This window comes from Mirounga angustirostris, unplaced genomic scaffold (genome assembly GCF_029215605.1).
Source record: "Mirounga angustirostris isolate CCGP_5_RB_7025 unplaced genomic scaffold, mMirAng1.0.hap1 SCAF_6, whole genome shotgun sequence".
Lineage (NCBI taxonomy): Eukaryota > Metazoa > Chordata > Mammalia > Carnivora > Phocidae > Mirounga > Mirounga angustirostris.
The window spans coordinates 28,178,055-28,195,918 of NW_026991714.1; the positions used below are offsets into that span (position 1 = coordinate 28,178,055).

The 17,864-nt window shown below is 57.1% G+C and overlaps 2 protein-coding genes across 4 annotated transcripts in view; one reads left to right on the forward strand and one right to left on the reverse strand.

Annotated features, from left to right (window-relative positions):
* Window positions 1–5,530, forward strand: part of LMOD1 (leiomodin 1) — a 39,398-nt gene extending 33,868 nt beyond the window's left edge. Inside the window, exon 2 of the mRNA XM_054507949.2 lies at window positions 2,465–5,530. Coding sequence (XP_054363924.1) covers window positions 2,465–4,108 — 1,644 coding nt within the window. The 3' untranslated portion in view covers window positions 4,109–5,530. The remainder of the gene's footprint in view (window positions 1–2,464) is intronic.
* SHISA4 (shisa family member 4) lies at window positions 1,455–13,482 on the reverse strand. Of its 3 annotated transcripts, none has more exons than XM_064594020.1 (6): window positions 13,196–13,482; window positions 12,740–12,911; window positions 11,812–11,945; window positions 11,655–11,705; window positions 10,857–11,024; window positions 1,455–1,651 (listed from the first exon to the last, which is right to left on the reverse strand). In XM_064594020.1, exons 1-6 carry the CDS (start codon window positions 13,266–13,268, stop codon window positions 1,617–1,619), a joined length of 633 nt encoding a protein of 210 aa, XP_064450090.1. In that variant the 5' UTR covers window positions 13,269–13,482; the 3' UTR covers window positions 1,455–1,616. The 3 variants fall into 3 exon arrangements, with proteins under 3 accessions (XP_064450090.1, XP_045732998.1, XP_045732999.1); XM_045877042.3 differs by lacking the exon at window positions 1,455–1,651 and adding an exon at window positions 10,158–10,632 and having other exon boundaries at window positions 13,196–13,474; XM_045877043.3 differs by lacking the exons at window positions 1,455–1,651; window positions 11,655–11,705 and adding an exon at window positions 10,158–10,632 and having other exon boundaries at window positions 13,196–13,464.
* Window positions 13,483–17,864: the final 4,382 nt, after the last annotated feature.

A 17,864-nucleotide genomic window follows, 5' to 3' on the forward strand; every position in this document is an offset into this window, starting at 1 on the left:
TGGGGAGTAGTGCTGGATGAAAACCAAGGGGGCAGCTCAGAATCTAGGGTGTCGGGGCAGAGAGAGGGTTAAAATGTTGGAAAAGGAGTCCTGATGGGAGAGCAGGGGAAGGTTCTGAATGGGAGCCCTGGTCGGAAAGCGGGATGGGTTTGGCTGGGAGAGGAGGCCGCTGCCAAGCAAGGTCCTGGGAGCAGCAGGGGCAGCAGGGGCAGCTAGGCACACCTGGAGGTTCTGAGGGCAGGTGGAGAGGAGTGCCTTGGCCCTAATGGGCAAGGTTGGAGAAGGTTACATTGACTTGGCAGCTGCTGGTGAGCCGGTCAGACCTGAAACCCAGTTTTTCCTGAACTTGCTGGTTAATATCTCTCTGGCTTCCCAATTTCCCTCTAAGTGAGGCCTGTGGGCGGCGTGGGAACTGTGCAGAGAGCAGCTGGGCACTGCCCGGTGGGCGCTGAGAAATCCCCCAGGGCGTGCATTTGGAAGGGGAGGGCAGGAGTCCCTGCCTTGGGGGCCTGACCTCTGGAGCTTGGGCGGGACTCACTGGAGAGGCTGTGGCACCCAGCTCTCACCTCCATGCTTGTGAAGTGGATGGAATTTGAGAAGAAACCACTCTGAGCTGGGCTGGGCTGGAATTTCCTGGCTGAGCTGGGGCAGATGTTAGGTGTGTCCTAGCGGGGCTGACCCACTGGATCTCCTCGTTCACCTTATGTTTGCATACTCCAAGTCTCCCTTTCCTTTCAAATCAAGGTACAGTAAAGTCACCATCACTACAAGGGTGATCTGAAGGGTCAAATCCAGTTCTCTGGGAGCCAGAGAAAGTGAGAGGGCATCCTCTGGCCCTTGCTCCACCACCGAAGCCCCAGAGAGTCCCCTCCGTGCAACAGCCCCCATGGGGCAGGAGGAGAGAAGGGGCACATTCCTCAGCCCTCCCTCACCGGGCCCTGTGTCCCTTGGCTGCCTGTTGTGATTCTAGCAGAGGAGCCAAGGACTTTTGCTGCTAAATAAACCCTGGGGCTGGTCCCCAATGGCATGTGTTTGTGGTGCAGGTACAAACTGTTTCCATAGGACCAACCAGCTCTCCATTCCGTCCCGGCAGGGTGGGGGTGAGGAAGCTGGGAGGGCCGGGGTGCCCTCCTCCTCCTCCCACACCCCAACCAGGCACTCTTGAAAGAAAGAAAACCTTTCTAATAATCAGGCCATAGTCTCTTCCTTTTAAAAAACAAAACAAAACAAAACAAAAAAACCTTTAGGAAGGACATTCCTTGAGGTCCCAAGGATTGCTCCAGGTTATCTATCATAGTTGGACAGTTTAATATCTAATCTTAGGCAATTCTGAGGCTTCTTTGGCTCTTCTAAAGGGGGTAGGAAGCAAGTACTCTCAAAATAAGGCTCAGACTTTCTGCAACTTCGTGGAAGAAGACACAGGGCCCCACGGAAGTACAGGACAGCCCATGTTGCACGTAAAATTCAAGACTTTAATGCAACTCAGCCGACTCCCTTCCAGGCCCCCTCAACAATTTCTCAGTGTCCGTGTGGTCCATGCAGAGTCACAGAATCCTAGATCCAGAATCTGGCAGAGTCTTCTTGAGGTCAGCTCACTCAGTGGACTCCAGGGCTCCTTACAGAAAGGTGCTGGTCCTCAACAAAGTTTTTACTAAAAAAATAAGCAAATACTATGGGCTCTTTGAAAAGCTACCCATATCTGACGTAAAGGTATGGGCTTTATTCTGTTAATGTCTACCTTCTTTATTGTAAGCTCCTTCTTGTTTCAATGAGAGAATGATGGTAGATCAAATTTAGAAATATCTTTAATTGGTAAAATAAAATGTTAGCAGCCCTCTGTTGGTCCCTCCAACTTTTTTATTCCTTTGAAAAGGTATTATCCGTAAAATTCCAGCATCTGAGGACCACTGACCTACCTCCCCTTTGGAAGCAGGGCCAGCGCTAGGGTGAGGCACGCGAGGCACTCGCCTAGCCCAGAGAATGGAAGGGGGCACGCAAAAGCTCAGCGATCTGATATTTTTAAAAATTGAATTTAATGCCAAAAAAAAATCCATGACAACCAAAAATTCAAAATTTTAAATAAAGACAGAAGCAGTATAAGTGATGTTTCCTCTTGCCTCGGGTTCCGACGCGGCTCAGCAAGGCACCACTTGGAAGCATTCCTGCTAACTCACCCATGACAGAAAAGGGCAGCTCTGGGTCTGAGAACCCCCTGGGGAAGGACTTGCCACAAGCCCCTCAGGTGTTCATCTTGGCCCCTCACGACCCTGAGGTTTTCTTGAGTCTGACGTCAGCCTGTTCTCTGCAGCTTGAATTCCAGATCCTCTTAGGGTGTTCTCAATGGACATTGCCCTTTGGAGATTCCAGGGCAGTTATATAAATGCTCCCCACACTTGTCCCCATACTCACTCCTCTCCCTCTGTAGCCAGCTCTTCATGTTTATTTTTCTTTTCTGAATTCTTAGGAAAGCAAGCAAGTGGAGACCAAGACAGATGCCAAGAAAGGAGAAGAAAGGGGCAGAGATGCCAGCAAAAAACCCCTGGGCCCCAGACGGGACTCAGACCTGGGGAAGGAGCCAAAGAGGGGTGGTTTAAAGAAGAGCTTCTCAAGAGACAAAGATGAAGCTGATGGCAAAAGCGGAGAGAAGCCCAAGGAGGAGAAGCTCATCAGGGGCATTGACAAGGGCCGGGTCCGGGCTGCTGTGGACAAGAAGGAGGCAGGGAAGGATGGGAAGGGAGAGGAGAAGGCAGCAGCCCCAAGGAAGGAGGACGAGAAGAAAGGCAGTGACAGGAGTGCAGGGACAAGCAGAGACAAGGACAAGAAGAGAGAGGAGAAGGAGATAAGCAAGAGAGAGGACGACAGGAAGGGAAAAGGGGAGAGTAGGAACGCAGACACCAAGAAAGAGGGTGAGCAGATGAAAAGAGGAAGTGGGAACACAGACACAAAAAGGGAGGAAGAGAAAGTGAAAAAAGATGAGTCCATAAGCGAAAAGGAACCCAAAGAAGAGAACAAGACCCAAGCGCAGGAGAAACCAGCCCCGGCTTGCCCCACCAAGCCCTCTGAAGGGCTTGCCAAGGCGGAGGAGGAAGCAGCTCCCAGCATATTTGATGAGCCTCTGGAGAGAGTGAAGAACAATGACCCAGAGATGACCGAGGTGAATGTCAACAACTCAGACTGTATCACAAATGAGATCTTGGTCCGGTTCACCGAGGCTCTGGAGTTCAACACGGTGGTCAAGGTGTTTGCCCTGGCCAACACACGCGCTGACGACCACGTGGCCTTCGCCATCGCCATCATGCTCAAGGCCAACAAGACCATCACCAGCCTGAACCTGGACTCTAACCACATCACAGGAAAAGGCATCCTCGCCATCTTCCGGGCCCTCCTCCAGAACAACACGCTGACGGAACTCCGCTTCCACAACCAGCGGCACATCTGCGGTGGCAAGACCGAGATGGAGATTGCCAAGCTGCTCAAGGAGAACACTACCCTGCTTAAGCTGGGCTACCATTTCGAGCTGGCTGGGCCCCGGATGACAGTCACCAACCTGCTCAGCCGCAACATGGACAAACAGCGACAAAAGCGACTCCAGGAGCAACGGCAGGCCCAGGAGGCTGGTGGTGAGAAGAAGGATCTGCTGGAGGTGCCCAAGTTAGGGGCCCTGGCCAAGGGCTCCCCAAAACCCTCCCCCCAGCCATCTCCAAAGGCCTCGCCCAAGAACTCGCCCAAGAAAGGGGGCGCTCCAGCTGCTCCGCCCCCACCCCCGCCTCCCTTGGCCCCGCCCCTAATCATGGAGAACCTGAAGAACTCATTGTCACCAGCCACCCAGAGGAAGATGGGAGACAAAGTCCTCCCCGTCCAGGAGAAGAACTCCCGCGACCAGTTACTGGCCGCCATTCGCTCCAGCAACCTCAAGCAGCTCAAGAAGTTAAGTAGTCGCGGGCCTGGGCCAGCAGGGCTGGAGAAGAGGGGAGCCTGTCTGGGGAACAGGGGGCAGAGCGGGCCATGTCAGGCTGCAGGCTGCGGACAGACTGCAGCGCCTGTGTGGCATCTCCAGCCATCGCAGCCATCCCCCTGCCTCTGGGCAGGCTGCCCCGGTGTCCATTAGAGGGAGACTCTCTCCTTCCTGTAAGGAGCTTCCTTTAGCCTCTCACTCCATGCCTCTAACTTCACCACCCTGCAGCTAACCAGGGTCTCCCAGAAATGGAGAAACAGTCTCTGTCTAGTAGTTCTGCCTCTGGTCCTGCCATTAAGTCTTCTCTTCCCTCTTCCCAGAGCAAAAATGATCTCCCTTTTATGAATTCCCTCTGAGGACTAGCCAAATCCTACTGATCAGTGTATCCCAAAAGTCTTTGGGAGATTCAGCCCTCGGGAGGGTCTCCCCTGTGACTAATCAGTGCCCCAGACACATGAACCATCCCTAGAGACCCTGCTCCTCAAAGTTTCCCCTTCCTCCACCTCAGGCGACAGAGGCCATGGTCATCTGCCTGTCGGACTGGATGGCGGCAGCGAACCCTAGCCCCACAACATCATCTGGGGCTAGACGCCGCGACATAAAGGACAACCTCAGTTGTAATGCTAGTGGTCATTTGATGACATCCAGTTTTTACAGACAAGGAAAAATGCTTCATCTGTGTCCACAGCTCATTTATTCATTCCACAGACATCTATGGGGGGTCTGGTTTCCAGAAGGAAGGGAGGCCAGATGAATTCCAGAGGCTCCTTTGCTGAGCTCCTTTCTCTAAACTGTCTCTGCTTTGCCCTTACAGGTCGAGGTGCCCAAACTGCTTCAGTAGGACCAGACTGCCAGGGGGCACCATCTGCCAATGCCAAGGCTGCCCCGGCCTCGCCTCCCAGGGCCGCACAGACCCCACCCACCCCACCCTTGGCTGACCTGCTGTGGATGCCCCTCCTCTGCCATGGGAGAGCATGAGGCTTGGCCACACTCAAGGAAGGATGCCTTCTCTCTTCTCACTTTCCTTTTCTTGTCTCTGAGGCTCTCCAAAAATTTCTTTTATACCTGGAGCTGAGGTTTCTGGACAAGAAGAGTCCTTTTAGCATATCACTGAGAAGAATGCCATGCCTGGGGCCCAAGTAACTGGCAAGTTGCGAAAGGCCTGTGATCCAGGGAAGATGTCCTCCCAGGACCACATAACCAGCCCAGCCCCACTGCCCTCCAGGGCCAGGATTCAGGCCTCTGAGGAGCCCTTGGGGCAAAGCTGCTGGGCCCGAGGCCCTCTGTGTGGGACAATGGCAGAAGATTGAGAAGGGCATGAGGGCCCAAGGGCAGAAGGAGGCAGGGCTGAGGATACCCTCAAACCCCTCCTGGGCTAATCAGAGGACATGGCAGGGGCAGCTGGCCTGGTGGGGAGTGGGCTCCAGCTGGGAGGAGAGGGACAGACAGCAGCTGGTCCTGAAGGTTTGATGCCAAAGCAGACATTTCCCTCACACCCACCTGCTGTTGTATAAATAGCTGTGTATCTGTTTTTCCATAAGATTTTGATAATATATACAAGCCTTTAGTTGTGAATGACTGTGCCCCACCTCTGTACTGTACTGAGGGTCCTGATGCTCACCCTGGGCCCCATGGAGGACTTGAGAGGCTCAGGTTCCCTGCCATGCCATCCCGAGTTGACCACATAACAGGTTCATATCTGCTGAAAGTCCAGCGCAAGGGAAAGCCTCAAGCCTGGGTAGAGGGCTCCCCACTGACCGGGTTGACCAGGCCAAGGAAACTAGGCCTTAGCTAGGGTCTGCTCCTGACCATTCCTATTGCCTGGAGTCATTAGCCAGATCCGCTTTCAGGGGTGACAGGGCAGAGTGAAGCACAGGGCCCTGGGATGGCTATATTAGGCATGTTCAGGGGATGCTCATTCCATGACTCTTCCTAACTGTGGGCTTGGGGCCAGCTCCCCACAGCAGTCACAAGCCCAGAAAGGCAGCCATCTCTGAGCAGGCAGAGAAGCAAATGACCATTTGGGGAGCAGCCCCCACACCAGTGTGCCCAGTGATCCATCTCATCCCCCCCCACTCCAGCTGTAGGCTGCTCTCCTGACCTAACAGTGTCCCCGTGCCCTCCATCAGGTGTATATCAAAAGCATCTTCCTGATTTGATTGCATTAAAGGCACTGGCACCCCTTGGCACTGTGGAACGGCCACCTTGGGTCTGGGTCACTGGCAGTTTTCTCTGTCTTGGGGTTTTGTCCAACAGCAGGGAGCACAGCAGTTTCACCATCTTTGGGGTGAAGGAGGGGGCGTCCCTGCTATGAAGGAGGATTGCTATGCTAGGTCTGACCAAACCCAGAGGCAGGCTAGTCGTGGTAGCAAAAGGCTTGGATCCCAGGGGACACTCTGCGCCCCTTCCCCTCTACCCACTTGCCTGTCTGCCCCAAAAACCGAAACAAGGGCTAGGCCTGGGGGGGGGGGGGGGGGGACATGGGGCAGACACCTGCTGCCTCCTGGACCTCAAAGGGTGTTAGCTGGAGCTGAGTGCAACCACTGCTTCCATTTACCCTGTGTCTGTGGTTGCCAGGCCTTGGCAAGATGCTGCAGGTCGCTTCAGGTGCTCTCGCAATTCTGGAGATTTCCATTTTGCAGATAAAGTTCAGCCCAGAGAGATTAACCTACAAGTCCATGATCACACAGCTAATAAAAAGAGTTCAGATAGATCTACCGCTCTTAGAGTCACTTCTGATGAGAGGTCCCTCTCCTCCCCTTCCTGAACTGAGACTCATAATGGTGCCTCAGGAAAACACTGAAAGCCTAACCAAACCCAAACGACGGATCTCCAATAGCCAGACCACACGCACACGCACACGCACACGGTCCTCGGGGGCTGGGGGCTGATGAGGTCATCCTTCCTCTGGTGCCTTAGAACCTGATGCGGGAGCGCAGCGCCACCTACGGGTAGGCCGCGTCCCGGGTTCTCCCGCCGCGCCAGGAGCGCGCCGGAGCTGCGCTGGGGGCCAGGGAAGGTGGGCAGATGGGACGCAGCGCCGGGTCTGGGGGGCGCCTTCCCGCCGCCTGGGAGGGGCGGGGGGGGAGCGCCAGGCATCGAGCGGCCGCGTGTGCTCAGGGGTCGGCCGAATGTGGGAAACGGGCCACACTCGCGGAGCCGCGTTTCTGCGGACTAGTGCACCCACAGCCGCCCACCTGCCCCATCGGCCTCCGCAGGCGCCCGTCTGCCCGGTTTCCCTTCCTGAAACCCAAGGTGCGTGAGCCGGAAAGGATCTATCTTCGTCCGCACCCGCCTTTTACAGGGGAGAAAATGAGATTCAAAAGCAGCAAATGACTTGAACAAGTTGATGCATAGGTATTCAAACTACGTCTCTTGCCGCCGACTGCACCCTACCGACCTGGGCCAAGGGGGTCCGTCCCCGCCCCCCCCCAGCCAACCCTGCCCAGGCAGGCCCTCCGAGCCGCCTCACCCTGGCTGGCCCCTTTCGTTTCCAGGGGCCACATCCTGGGTCTCTCGTTCCCCCAACGGAGGGCGTCTTTGGGGGCCCGCCGCCACCCAGTGTTGCACTGGCTTCTCACCTGCGGGCCCCGCCCCCGCAGGCCTTGGGGGACCCCGGGCTAGGCAGGACCGAGGCTCTGGCGCTGGCCATGGGCGGGATGGCGGGCGCCTCCCCGCCCCACTTCTGTCGCAGGAAGCCAGTGAGCGAGGGGCTCAGTCGCAGGTGCTGTGAGTTGGGACCATGGCCACTCACACGGCCTTCTTTAAGAAGCAAAGATCTGGACGCCGGTCACCCACTGAGAGTGGCTTCCGGACCACCAGGACGACCAAGCCTGTTGTACCATGTGCCCCCCACCCCTCTGCAGGCTGGTCTCAAGCCTGGGGCCCAGCTACCGCTTTAGCCTTCCTGTGGTGTGGGGGCCAGGCCGCTGGCCTGGGAGTCCAGCCTGGTGATGTCTCACTCCCACCCCCTTGCCCTGTGCTCTACCTGCTCTGCCTGGCCAGTTTGCCTTCTCCAGGCCTCTAACTCTTCCTTTATCCCACCTACCCTCCCTCACTCCTTGCCTGAAGTGTCAGCTGTCCCAGCTGCCTCCATTCTATTCCTCTCCCCCCACAGTGCTCCCCTTTCCTTTCTTGGGGCCCCTTTGTATCCCCATTCACCTCTGCTCCAGCTCTCCCTGCATCTGAACCCCTGCCCTCACCCTTTGAGCGGTCTCCCCCTCCCCTGCCTGAGCAAGCACCAAGAAAGAGGTGCCCTGCTTTTGTGTGGAGTGCTGCTCTCCATCTGTGCCTCCCAGACCTCCCCTTCCGGTCCTCGATGTGCCCTCGCAGCTCAGCAGGACCCCATTTACACCACTCGAGTGTAAATCCTTGAGGGTCACTGCTCCTCCCACCCTGTATCTTCCCATTTGTAGGGTGCCTGCCTGGTTTTCAGGGGTGCTAGCTGCTGCTGATGATGGGGAGGGGCAGCTACAGCTCTGTTCTGCTGGCCGTTCCCCTGGTGGTAAGCAGATAAGATGGGGTCATAGATGGAGAGCTTTGCGAGAGATTCAGCGGGATTGCCCTATTTACAGAGCTAGAGGATGTGAGAGGGGCCTTCTCTCTGCTCGGGGCATGTGAAATGCCCCACTCTCTTGTAGTTTTCCCCTTTTCTTTAGAATTCTCAGTGCTTTGCAGAGTTAATTGGAATGTTGGGGAGGGGAGACTTCACCTTCTGGGAGGCAGCTCTGACTGGGATAAACCTGCCTTCCACCCCAGTCAACAAAGCAATTTTTAATTGGCCCTAGATTGTGGATTTAAGGATAATTAATTCAGCCGGGCATGGCCATGCATTCATTTACACCTCTTTCCTTAGGGAAACTCAAACCTTATCCTATCAACCTCCTCCCCCTCTCAGCTTCGAGAGGGGGGAGAAGGAAAGCAAGCGAGCGAGAGACTGACTGGTGGTTCCAAACCTTGAGATGAGCTGGTGACCCTCTCTCCTGAAGTGTGAATGAAGGCAGAATTTGCAGACTAGAAGCCAAGACACTGTGACCCCAGCTCCCGCCTCTTGCCCCCACCCTCAGAGAGAAGGTGGATCTGCAGCTGTGGCCCCAGCTCTGTCCCCCCCTGCCCCTCACCCCAGCATTAGCCTTCCCTCTCTGGTCAGGTCCAGGGGCAGACTCTCAGGCCCCCCTAAAAATTTCATTACGAAGGGGGGAAGCTGTGAATCCATGGACAGAGGTTCTGCCCATAGTGGTTTCTGACCCTGGCCTAGGAGCTCCCCTGCTCCAGCCTGTGTGACAAGAGCCTCCCTGACAGTATATGGGTGCCAGAGGGCATGGTTAGCACAGGGGCCATATGCAGAACCCAGCTGGAAGACAAGGCTGCAGGGCTGGAGGACCTTGGGTGAGGGAAGGAGGGGCTGAGCATATGGTTGTTGGGGAAAGGAGACCGTTGGTTGGTGGTGGTGTTGCCAAGCCAGGATGGCACTTTTCCCACTTGAATTAAAAACTATAAAACTTCTTTCCCTACATCTGTCACCAGAGAAGTCCTGAGAGCACAAGGACCCAGGTCCTCAGGGAACAAGGCAAAGGTGAGGGTAGAGCTTGGTGCATAGGCATCTCCAAGGGTGGAGGGTGTCTGCCTGGCTCAGCAGGGGCCTAAGGTCTTAGGGTCCCCTGATGACCCAAGGCAGCTGACAGCAACACCTTGCACCAACCTCTTGGGTGGCCCAGTCTCTCCGCTTGGCTCCTAGAACCTCTCTGATCAGGAAGGACGGACAGGGGTCACAGTTTCATTTCGTATTTCACCCACATGACAGCCCTGAGGCATTATCTCCATGGGATAGCTGAGAAAACTGGGTTCAGAGACACGCCCAAGGTCAGCCAGTGTCGGAACCCACCCGTGAAGCTAAGTGTCCCCGAAAAGGGGAAGGTGCCTTTGTAAGAATTTGCAATGCCTTTTATGTCACAGGGGCCTGACCCCTAGTACAGAACGTCTGTAACACAAATGAGCATCCTCTTCCCAGCTATGGCAAAATCCACCTCACTGGCTTTGGGAACCAGCTCAAGGGGCCCTCAGCCTGAGGTGGTTCTGCTTACGGAAGCGGGGGAGGGTGCCTTGCCGGCTGGGAGGTTGTGGCACTGGCAGCCCTCAGGGCCCAGCTGAAGGCAGAGCTCCTGGAAGGTGTGGATGGGCCCAATGAGGCAACCGACATGAGTTACAGCTTTACAGCTTTAATCCAGCAGTTGGAGCCCTGGCCGGTGTGGCGGCCGGGAGCAGGGCTTCCGCCCACTACTGATGGAGCCCACAGTGAGCAAACAGGGCGGGCCCCAGCGTTCCTGGCTGGGATCTTGGAAGTCGCGGGACTCTGAGAAAGCAGGGGCTTTGACCCAGGCTTTCATGTACTTCTCTTGTCCCACGTAAAAATAGTCCACTGACCCCAAGCCCTCCCCACCCACCCCTCATTCACGGCCAAGTTCCAGCTCAGCTCCTGATCTACATCCCTGGGGCTCCATCACCAGTAGGACCCAGGGCTTGGCTTGGTCTGGGGCCTGCTGAGTAGAGGACCCTTGCCCACCCCCAGGGCCAGATGCAGATACAGGAGAGGGGCATCACTGAAGGGGCAGCAGAGACACAGCTGGTTCCTCAGGCTCCTGGGTAGGAGGGCTGTGGTGGCATATAGGGGGGAGGAGCTGAAAGCCAAGCAGACAGGGTAAGGGTCAGGGGTGGCACAGGAGGATGGGAAGTGACCCCCAATTCCAGAGGCTTGAAGGATCCATGGGGAAGAGGTAGTCTGGATGTTTCCAGCTGAGGCAGAAGTCTGGGAGAGGGACTCAGGGTGAGAAAGGGGTAGGGGAGGTTCCAGCACGGAGGTAGGCGGCAGGCAGGAGCAAGGGGCTCCAGATCGCTCACTTACCTGCAGGGTTGTAGATAGGGGGCCCAGCTGGGTAGAGTGGATACTGGGGAGCAGGACCACTAGGAGGGTACATGTAGCCAGGCTGTGGGGGTGCGGGGCCAGCTTTGGGGTCCTGGGGGTATGGGTACACTGGCTGCACTGGGATGCCTGTCATTGGAATCTCCTGGCCTAGGTGGGGGACAAGGATCAGCATTCAGAACTCCACCTCCATGGTGAAGCCGCCACCTCCTGCCCTGAAACCAAGGTAAGCCCCCCCGGGCCCCTGCTGTCTGTTCTGGGGGCTCCAGGCTGGCCACCTGCTGCGTTTGCCTCCCCGACATTGCTTGGCAGAGCTGAGCGGGGAGCTGTGCACGTGGTCCCAGCGGGTCAGTCTGTGTTTAGCAGGTTTGCTCCCCTCAGCAGGTTTCAGAAGCCTCACGAGCCAGAGAACACAGCTTGGGAAATGTCCCACTTAGGCAAGGACAGGGCAGCTCCAGGGTCTGGTATCTTCTAATCTAGCAGAGCTGCCTCTCAGGGGGTCTGCCCTCAGCCTCTTCCTCCCACACTGATCCCCCGTGCAGCGACACCGTGCCCACGCCCCTCAGGGTTGGGCATACACTCGGTCACATGCCAACACTCAGGCACACAGTCCACTGTAGACTAGAGTACGTGCAATTAATGCTCACCACTACAGACCCCCCGGGTCCTTTCCAAGAGTCCCGTGCATGCACGTACCCGCTGCACCACACCACTGTTGACAGACGGCCGGCCGCGCACATCTGCACGTTCACATGCACGCATGTCCGCCCGCGTACTCACGCCCGCTGTTCACACACGGCCCCGGCTCGTTCTCGTCTCTGCGGTTGCAGGCTGGCAGGGGTGTGTACACAGCGGCCCTCGCTACCACGCAGGGCGCACGTCCTGGAACTGTCTGGTGCCCAGCGCCCGTGCCCCCCGTGCCCAGGACCGCCCGTACCTTCGAAGGGGCTCTGCAGATGCTGGCGCCGGCGGTACAGGTAGCAGCAGGAGCACAGGAAGCAGCAGATGGTGGTGGCCACCACCGCCACGAAGAGGATCACGGCCGAGGCGATGCCTGCTATGGTCTTGGGACTTGAGACAAAGAACAGGTCCCCTCACCTTCCAGCACTCGTAGGAGGGACTCCTCATTATGGTGGCCATAAAACTGTGCTCCAGCTCCTGGCCAGCAGGGGGCCACAGCAAGCTGAGATTTGGGGTTCCTTGAGGGGCTCTGCCCCGACCCTGTGGAGGAGATCTTAGGGGACCTCCACTTCCCAGAAGACCGTGCTGCCTGGCTGGCTAGTGTGAGGCATGCTGGGATTTGTAGTGCGCTCCCCACTGCATCGCTCCTACATCTACAACTTGATTAGACTTTGAACATGTTAGCACTGAAAGGCACCTTAGAAATAACCTAGAGCCCTTTTCTTCCAACCCCCCAATCATGCTGTCTCCTTGCACCTTTTCTGTATTAGTAGTCCCTTTCGAAAAGAAGTTTGAAACCACTAATTCTGGCAACCGCCTCATTTTATGAATTGGAAATAGTGACCCATGTGAGGATGAGTCTTCCCCACAATGACACAGCTACGGAGACGTGGACCTGGGAATCAAACCCAAGTCCCCTGCCTTTTTGCCAGAGCTTCTTCCACAAAGCTGCACCCTGTACCCACCCTACCCACCACCGAGCGCAAGACCATTAATACGCCCTTCCTGGACCTTCCCGGCCCCTGCACCAACACCCACTTCGTCACCAAGCTGAGTGCTAGGTCTGGGCTAAGGCTGTGGAGGTGGACATGGAGAGGGGAAGGAGGGAGACACGGAGGAGGGGAGGCCCGGGCAGGCCTCCTGAGAGGAGGATGGAGGGGGCGTGGGTGGAGGCGGGGGCCCACCTGAAGGCCAGGCAGTGCTTCTGCTGCCTCTCGGTGATGAGCAAGGTCAGGTCTCTGCAGCAGTAGCGCTGGTAGCAGGTCCCGCAGCAGAAGGTGAAGAACTCGCAGTTGAAGCCTGGATGCCAGGAGCCGTTCCGGTCCAGGTACCACAGGCAGTCCTCGCGGGCCAGCGCTGCGGGCGGGGTGGGGAGGGGGTGGGGGCGCATGGCCACCAGGCCAGCTTCCCGTCCGCCCTTAGCCCCGCTCCCCGAGGCTCCCAGCCCGCCGGCTCCCGGGACGCGGGAGCTGACCCTCGTCACCACCCTGAGGGGCTCCGCCCCTGAGCCTCAGCGGCCTCCCTCCGGGGCTGACCCCCGCGCCCCGGGTCAGCTTCCATGGCCCAGCCTCCCGGCCGGGTCTCCTCCCGCTCCCTGCGGACCGGCAGCACCCAGGGGAGCCCCGCGCCCACCCCCTTACCCAGGGGAGCCCCCAGCACCAGGAGAGCGGCCGCGGCAAGCGGCGCGGCCCCGCAGAGCCCCGGGGGCCGCATGGCGGGGCTTGGGCGCGGCCGAGACCGGCCGCCTGGAGCGGGGAGCGCAGGACGAAGCCGGCCGGCGGGAGCTGCTGCGGGGCCCAGCCCGCCGCTAGGCTCGGTTTCCTCTCCCGCCTCCTGCGAGGGCGGGACTAAGGCCCGGGCCGCGGTAACCCTGCCCCCCTCGCTCCGCGCCCGGCCCAGGCGGCCACCCACCGGCGACGCCCACCCAGCCCGGGCTCACACTTCCCCACCCCCTCACCCAGCCCGGTACTGTCCTGCGCCCCCGCCCCCGGCTCCACGGTGGCTCCTCCCGCTCGAGCCACCATGGCCACAGCAGGCCGCCGGACTCTGCAGCCCGGGAGGCCTGGCCGTGCCCTGGGCCCGCCCTCGGCCTGGGCCCAATCAGTATCCCGGACCCCAGAAGCCCTGATCCTGGTGCCATCTCCGAGTGCCCAGGCACATGGGCCAACCCTAGAGGGGCAGGGCCCGACCTTCCCCTGTGCAGGACCTCCTCTGCCCCAGTGTCCAGCCCAGGACGTCCTGCGGGGAGCAGGAAGGGCGGGTGGGGGGTGGCGGGAGAAGAGGGCAAAGAGGCTGAGGGCACCCCGCCCCCACTCCCAGAACACAGGCACCCATTGAGAGGCGGCTCAGAGCCGCTTTGTCCCCAAGGGCCTGGGCTCTGCCAGCTGCACTGGCTCCCCGAGATGGCCCCTTCCCCCTCTGAGTGGACAGCGCTGGCATGCACCAGCCTGTGGCCTCATCAGTCGGGATGATAGGCTGCTGCCTGGAGCCCATCCAGCTAGACACTCTTCAAAAACCCCCTTTTCACAAAGCAGTCCTGCAGAATACTGCATTGGCTAGGGGACCATAGGGAGGGCAAGAGTTAATCACAGTGGAGACCGTGTTTTTTTGGGGGGGAGCCAATTAATCCCCCTACAAATTTATACTGTCAGTGACTGTGCCCCCTGCTACCTGGGCTACCCTGACCAGGAACTGCCTATCACTCCAGGGACCAAATCAAAAGCCTGCCTCAAGCTGTGGCCATGGTGCGGTCCTTTACAAAGCACGTTGACATGTACCTCATTGGAGGGTCTCCACAACTCCGGGAGCTCAGAAGTTGACAGGTGTTCTCATCAATCCTATTATACAGATGGACAAACTAGGACTCAAGGGAGTTGTAGGACTTGCCAGAGATAATACAGCCCGTAAATGGCAGAGGCAACAACAGCAGGGCCCAAGTCTTCTAAATCCAGGTGGATTCCCCCTCCCCAACAGCAGAGGGCGTGGATAGTGAGTCTCTCTGGTGTTCGGAGGTGAGGGCACCAGGGCAGGGCAGGGAAGGTCCAGTAGAATCTAAATAAGTTAGGGAAGGGCAGCCAGAAGAGGAGCTGCCCTGTCTTGGGCCCCTGTGGTTGCTAGCACCCCCAACCTGAGAGCTGGGGTAAGGAAAGCATTAGTTCCTGCCCCAGGAAATTGCTGGTAGTCTGATGGGGGTCAAGTGATTATATGTCCCAGTGCAGGCCTAGTCACAAACACAGCAGCAGAGGGATGAAGAGAAACGTCTCACACTTCCCCACCCCCTGGACAGTGTGCCCTTTGCCATCCCTGTCTTCTTTCCTAGTGCCCAAGCTCCATTAGTGCGGGACCATGTGGTCATTGTATTCACTGCTGTCACCCAGCCGTTGCCGTAGGTAATTCTTGTAGGTTGAATGACGTTCAGAGGGAGGGTTGTCTCTCTTCCTGTCCAAGGCTGTTCCTCCCACGTGTACTCTAGACCTCATCTGATCTCTCCGCATTATCTCTTCTCTTCAGTGTCCTTAGTTTATCCTTTCTTATCAGCTTCTTTCCCCAGAGCAAAACTGAAATCTCAAGTCTCTCCTGGTAAAACAAAACAAAACAAAACAAGAACAAACAAAGCCAAGCCACATGCTTCCTGAAATTCATCCTTTTCTAGCTACTTTCCTGCTTTTCTCCTTTTTTCGTTTCTTCTCCAACTGGTCCTCCTCAAATCTTGCCCTTGTTGAGGCTTCCAGCTGACCATGACACCGAGTTCTCCCACCATCAGTGATTTTCTAACTGTAAAATTCTAGGGAAACTCTTCAGTCCACAGGATAGGAGTGTTGAGACTGGGACAGAGGGTGGGGAAGGGCTGGGGGCGGGCCAGGGGGGAGAACTGGCAGGATGGGAGAGCCTGGAGATGGAGGGCTGAGGCTAGCTCTGTCACAATAATGGACCTGAGTCTTGATAGAGGCCATGGAACTGGGCAGGAGTGGGAAGAGGCTGGGTGGGAGCAATGGGGAGGGACTGGGGCACCTGAGAAGGGGTTTGTCCAAATGTTTAGGCCTGAAGGGGCTTCACTGTACCTCGTTCGCTCAGGGCACACAGGAGCCTCTTCCCCTTACCAAGCCTGTCTCCTGGGCCCCAGTGAGGGGCAGAGGCACTTTTCTGGAAAAGGAGAGGCAGACAGTAATTAATTTGTGATCAGATGAGACAAAATATGAACTTTGCCAGTAGCAGGCTCTCCCCAGGGGGGCCTGGAATAGGATAATAGTAATGCTAGCAGCTAACACTGCAAATGAATTTGTCCCATCGTACAGGGGTTGGAAGCGCATTTTCCCGGCTTACCCAGCTGGGATTTGGAGGTGGGCTTCTGTGACTTCTAAGTCCAGGCCCTTGCAGTCCACGGCCTGCCTCTCCCGTAATATGTCTAAAATGCTCCACGCTATGCTTGGCATACAGAACGCATACTTGGGGAAACTTTGATACCCAGCCCTTATCCCCAGCAGAAGTCTCCCCACTCCTATGTGGGAAGATAGCGGGATATTTAGGGTGGGGAAGGGCAGTGGAAGCCGGGCAGAGAGGAGGGGCTAGGACCAAGCCTGTGACCCAGTTTGGGCTTTGCCTGGGGCTATGGTACCCGAGTGAACGAGCTGCTGAGTCATCTCACTGCTGGGCTGAATGACCAGCCCAGGGCTCCTCCCCACCCCCTTCTTGTTCCTCTTCAAATCAGAGCTGACTGAGTAGGCCTGGGCTCTTCCAGGGCCTTCCTGCCTTCCCAGGACCAGGGCCTTGGAGCCTCCATTCCAGAGGCTCCTGCCCCACCCAGCTGTCTGGCTCAGGGGGATTCTGGGCCACTGTGAGATAAGGGGAGCTCCATTCCTCTCCCCTACTTGCCTCCAGGTTAGTCCCATGCTTTCTCCAGTCCTCCTCCTCCCAGCTGTCCTCTGGCACAGTCACCTCCTGCAGATAGATAATTACTCATTTCTTTCTTCCCGAGGGCCCTGAGACCTTTCCTCATTGATTTAATCTCATTACACCCACTCCAGGGTGTCAAAGACACACTGATTCTTCCTTGCAACCCAGGGCTGGGGAGAGCAAGCCCCAGATGAGCCCCAGAAACTTGGCCAAGCTCTCATGGCTTAGCTGGGGACTGAAGGAACCAGATCTTCTGGCTCCCAGTGTCCCGAAGTAAACAAACATCTCTCTTGCACATAAGGTCTTCCCTGGTGTCTAGCTTTATTCTTTCTCAGTGCAAATGAAAGACTATGACTCTCGAGTTTGTCCTCTTGATGGGAGGGGTCTGGAGGTGGGTGAAGGACAGTGGGGATCAGCCTCACCGTGGGCCCAGCTACTGGTAGGAAGGAGCACTCTTCTAGCAATGCCTTTGCAGGATTACCTGTCCCAGAATGCCAGGCTGCTGCTTCTTTGCAGAGGCCCAGGGCAGCCTGGGCAGTACTTGCACAGCCTGGGCCTCAGGAAAGGAGGGGTTAGCTGGGCTGGTTTGGGTGGCATCTGGGATCAGCCTGCCCTGGGGGGGCTGTGGGAGCAGTGCCAGTCACAGGCAGCCAGTGCTCGCCTCAGGAGCCCAGCCCAACCAGTGGGGCAGACGGGGAGGGCCAGGTTATCTTTAAATGGCACCTTACTCAGACTGCACCTCTGCCAGCTGGGTAGGGTGGGGGCAGACAAATGTTATTTTGGGATCTGAGAGTAAGGAAGGAAGACGGTTCTGTTTACAGCTCTCTCGTTTATCCCCACTCCCTCTCTGAAGGGTTTGGGGACATGGGCCTCAGCCGGTCCTTTCCACCCTGGGTCCTGTTTTCAGCCCAGCCCTGTTATTCAGGGGCACAGAGGGGGAACTGTTGGACTGACAGAGGCACAGGGCCTTTGCTGTGTGACAGGCTCTACAAGAACAAGTTTGGGTAGTGAGAGGTGCTTTGGGCTTGGAATTAGACTAATGGCGCCATTACTGCCAACTATAAGGCAGCACTCCACAGGGCTTAGTATCATGTTGACTTTAATCCTCAAAATGAGTCCCTGATGCAGATACTAATATTATACCTGTTCTGTGGATGAGGAGATGGACGTACAGGTAATTTAAGTAGCTTGCCCAAAGTCATCCAGCTGCTAGATGGCAGAGCCAGGATTCAAACCCTAGCAGTCTGGCTCCGGAATTCATGCTCTGAACCCCTAACCAGAGCATGAGTCCCGCCCTGTCTCTTACTGGCTCTGCAGACTTGGAGAAGCCACCTAATCCCTCTGGGCTGGGCTTCCTCTTTGTAATGGACTCTAGTTCAGCCAAACCCACTAGAATCCTCAAGTCAGCTGGCAGAG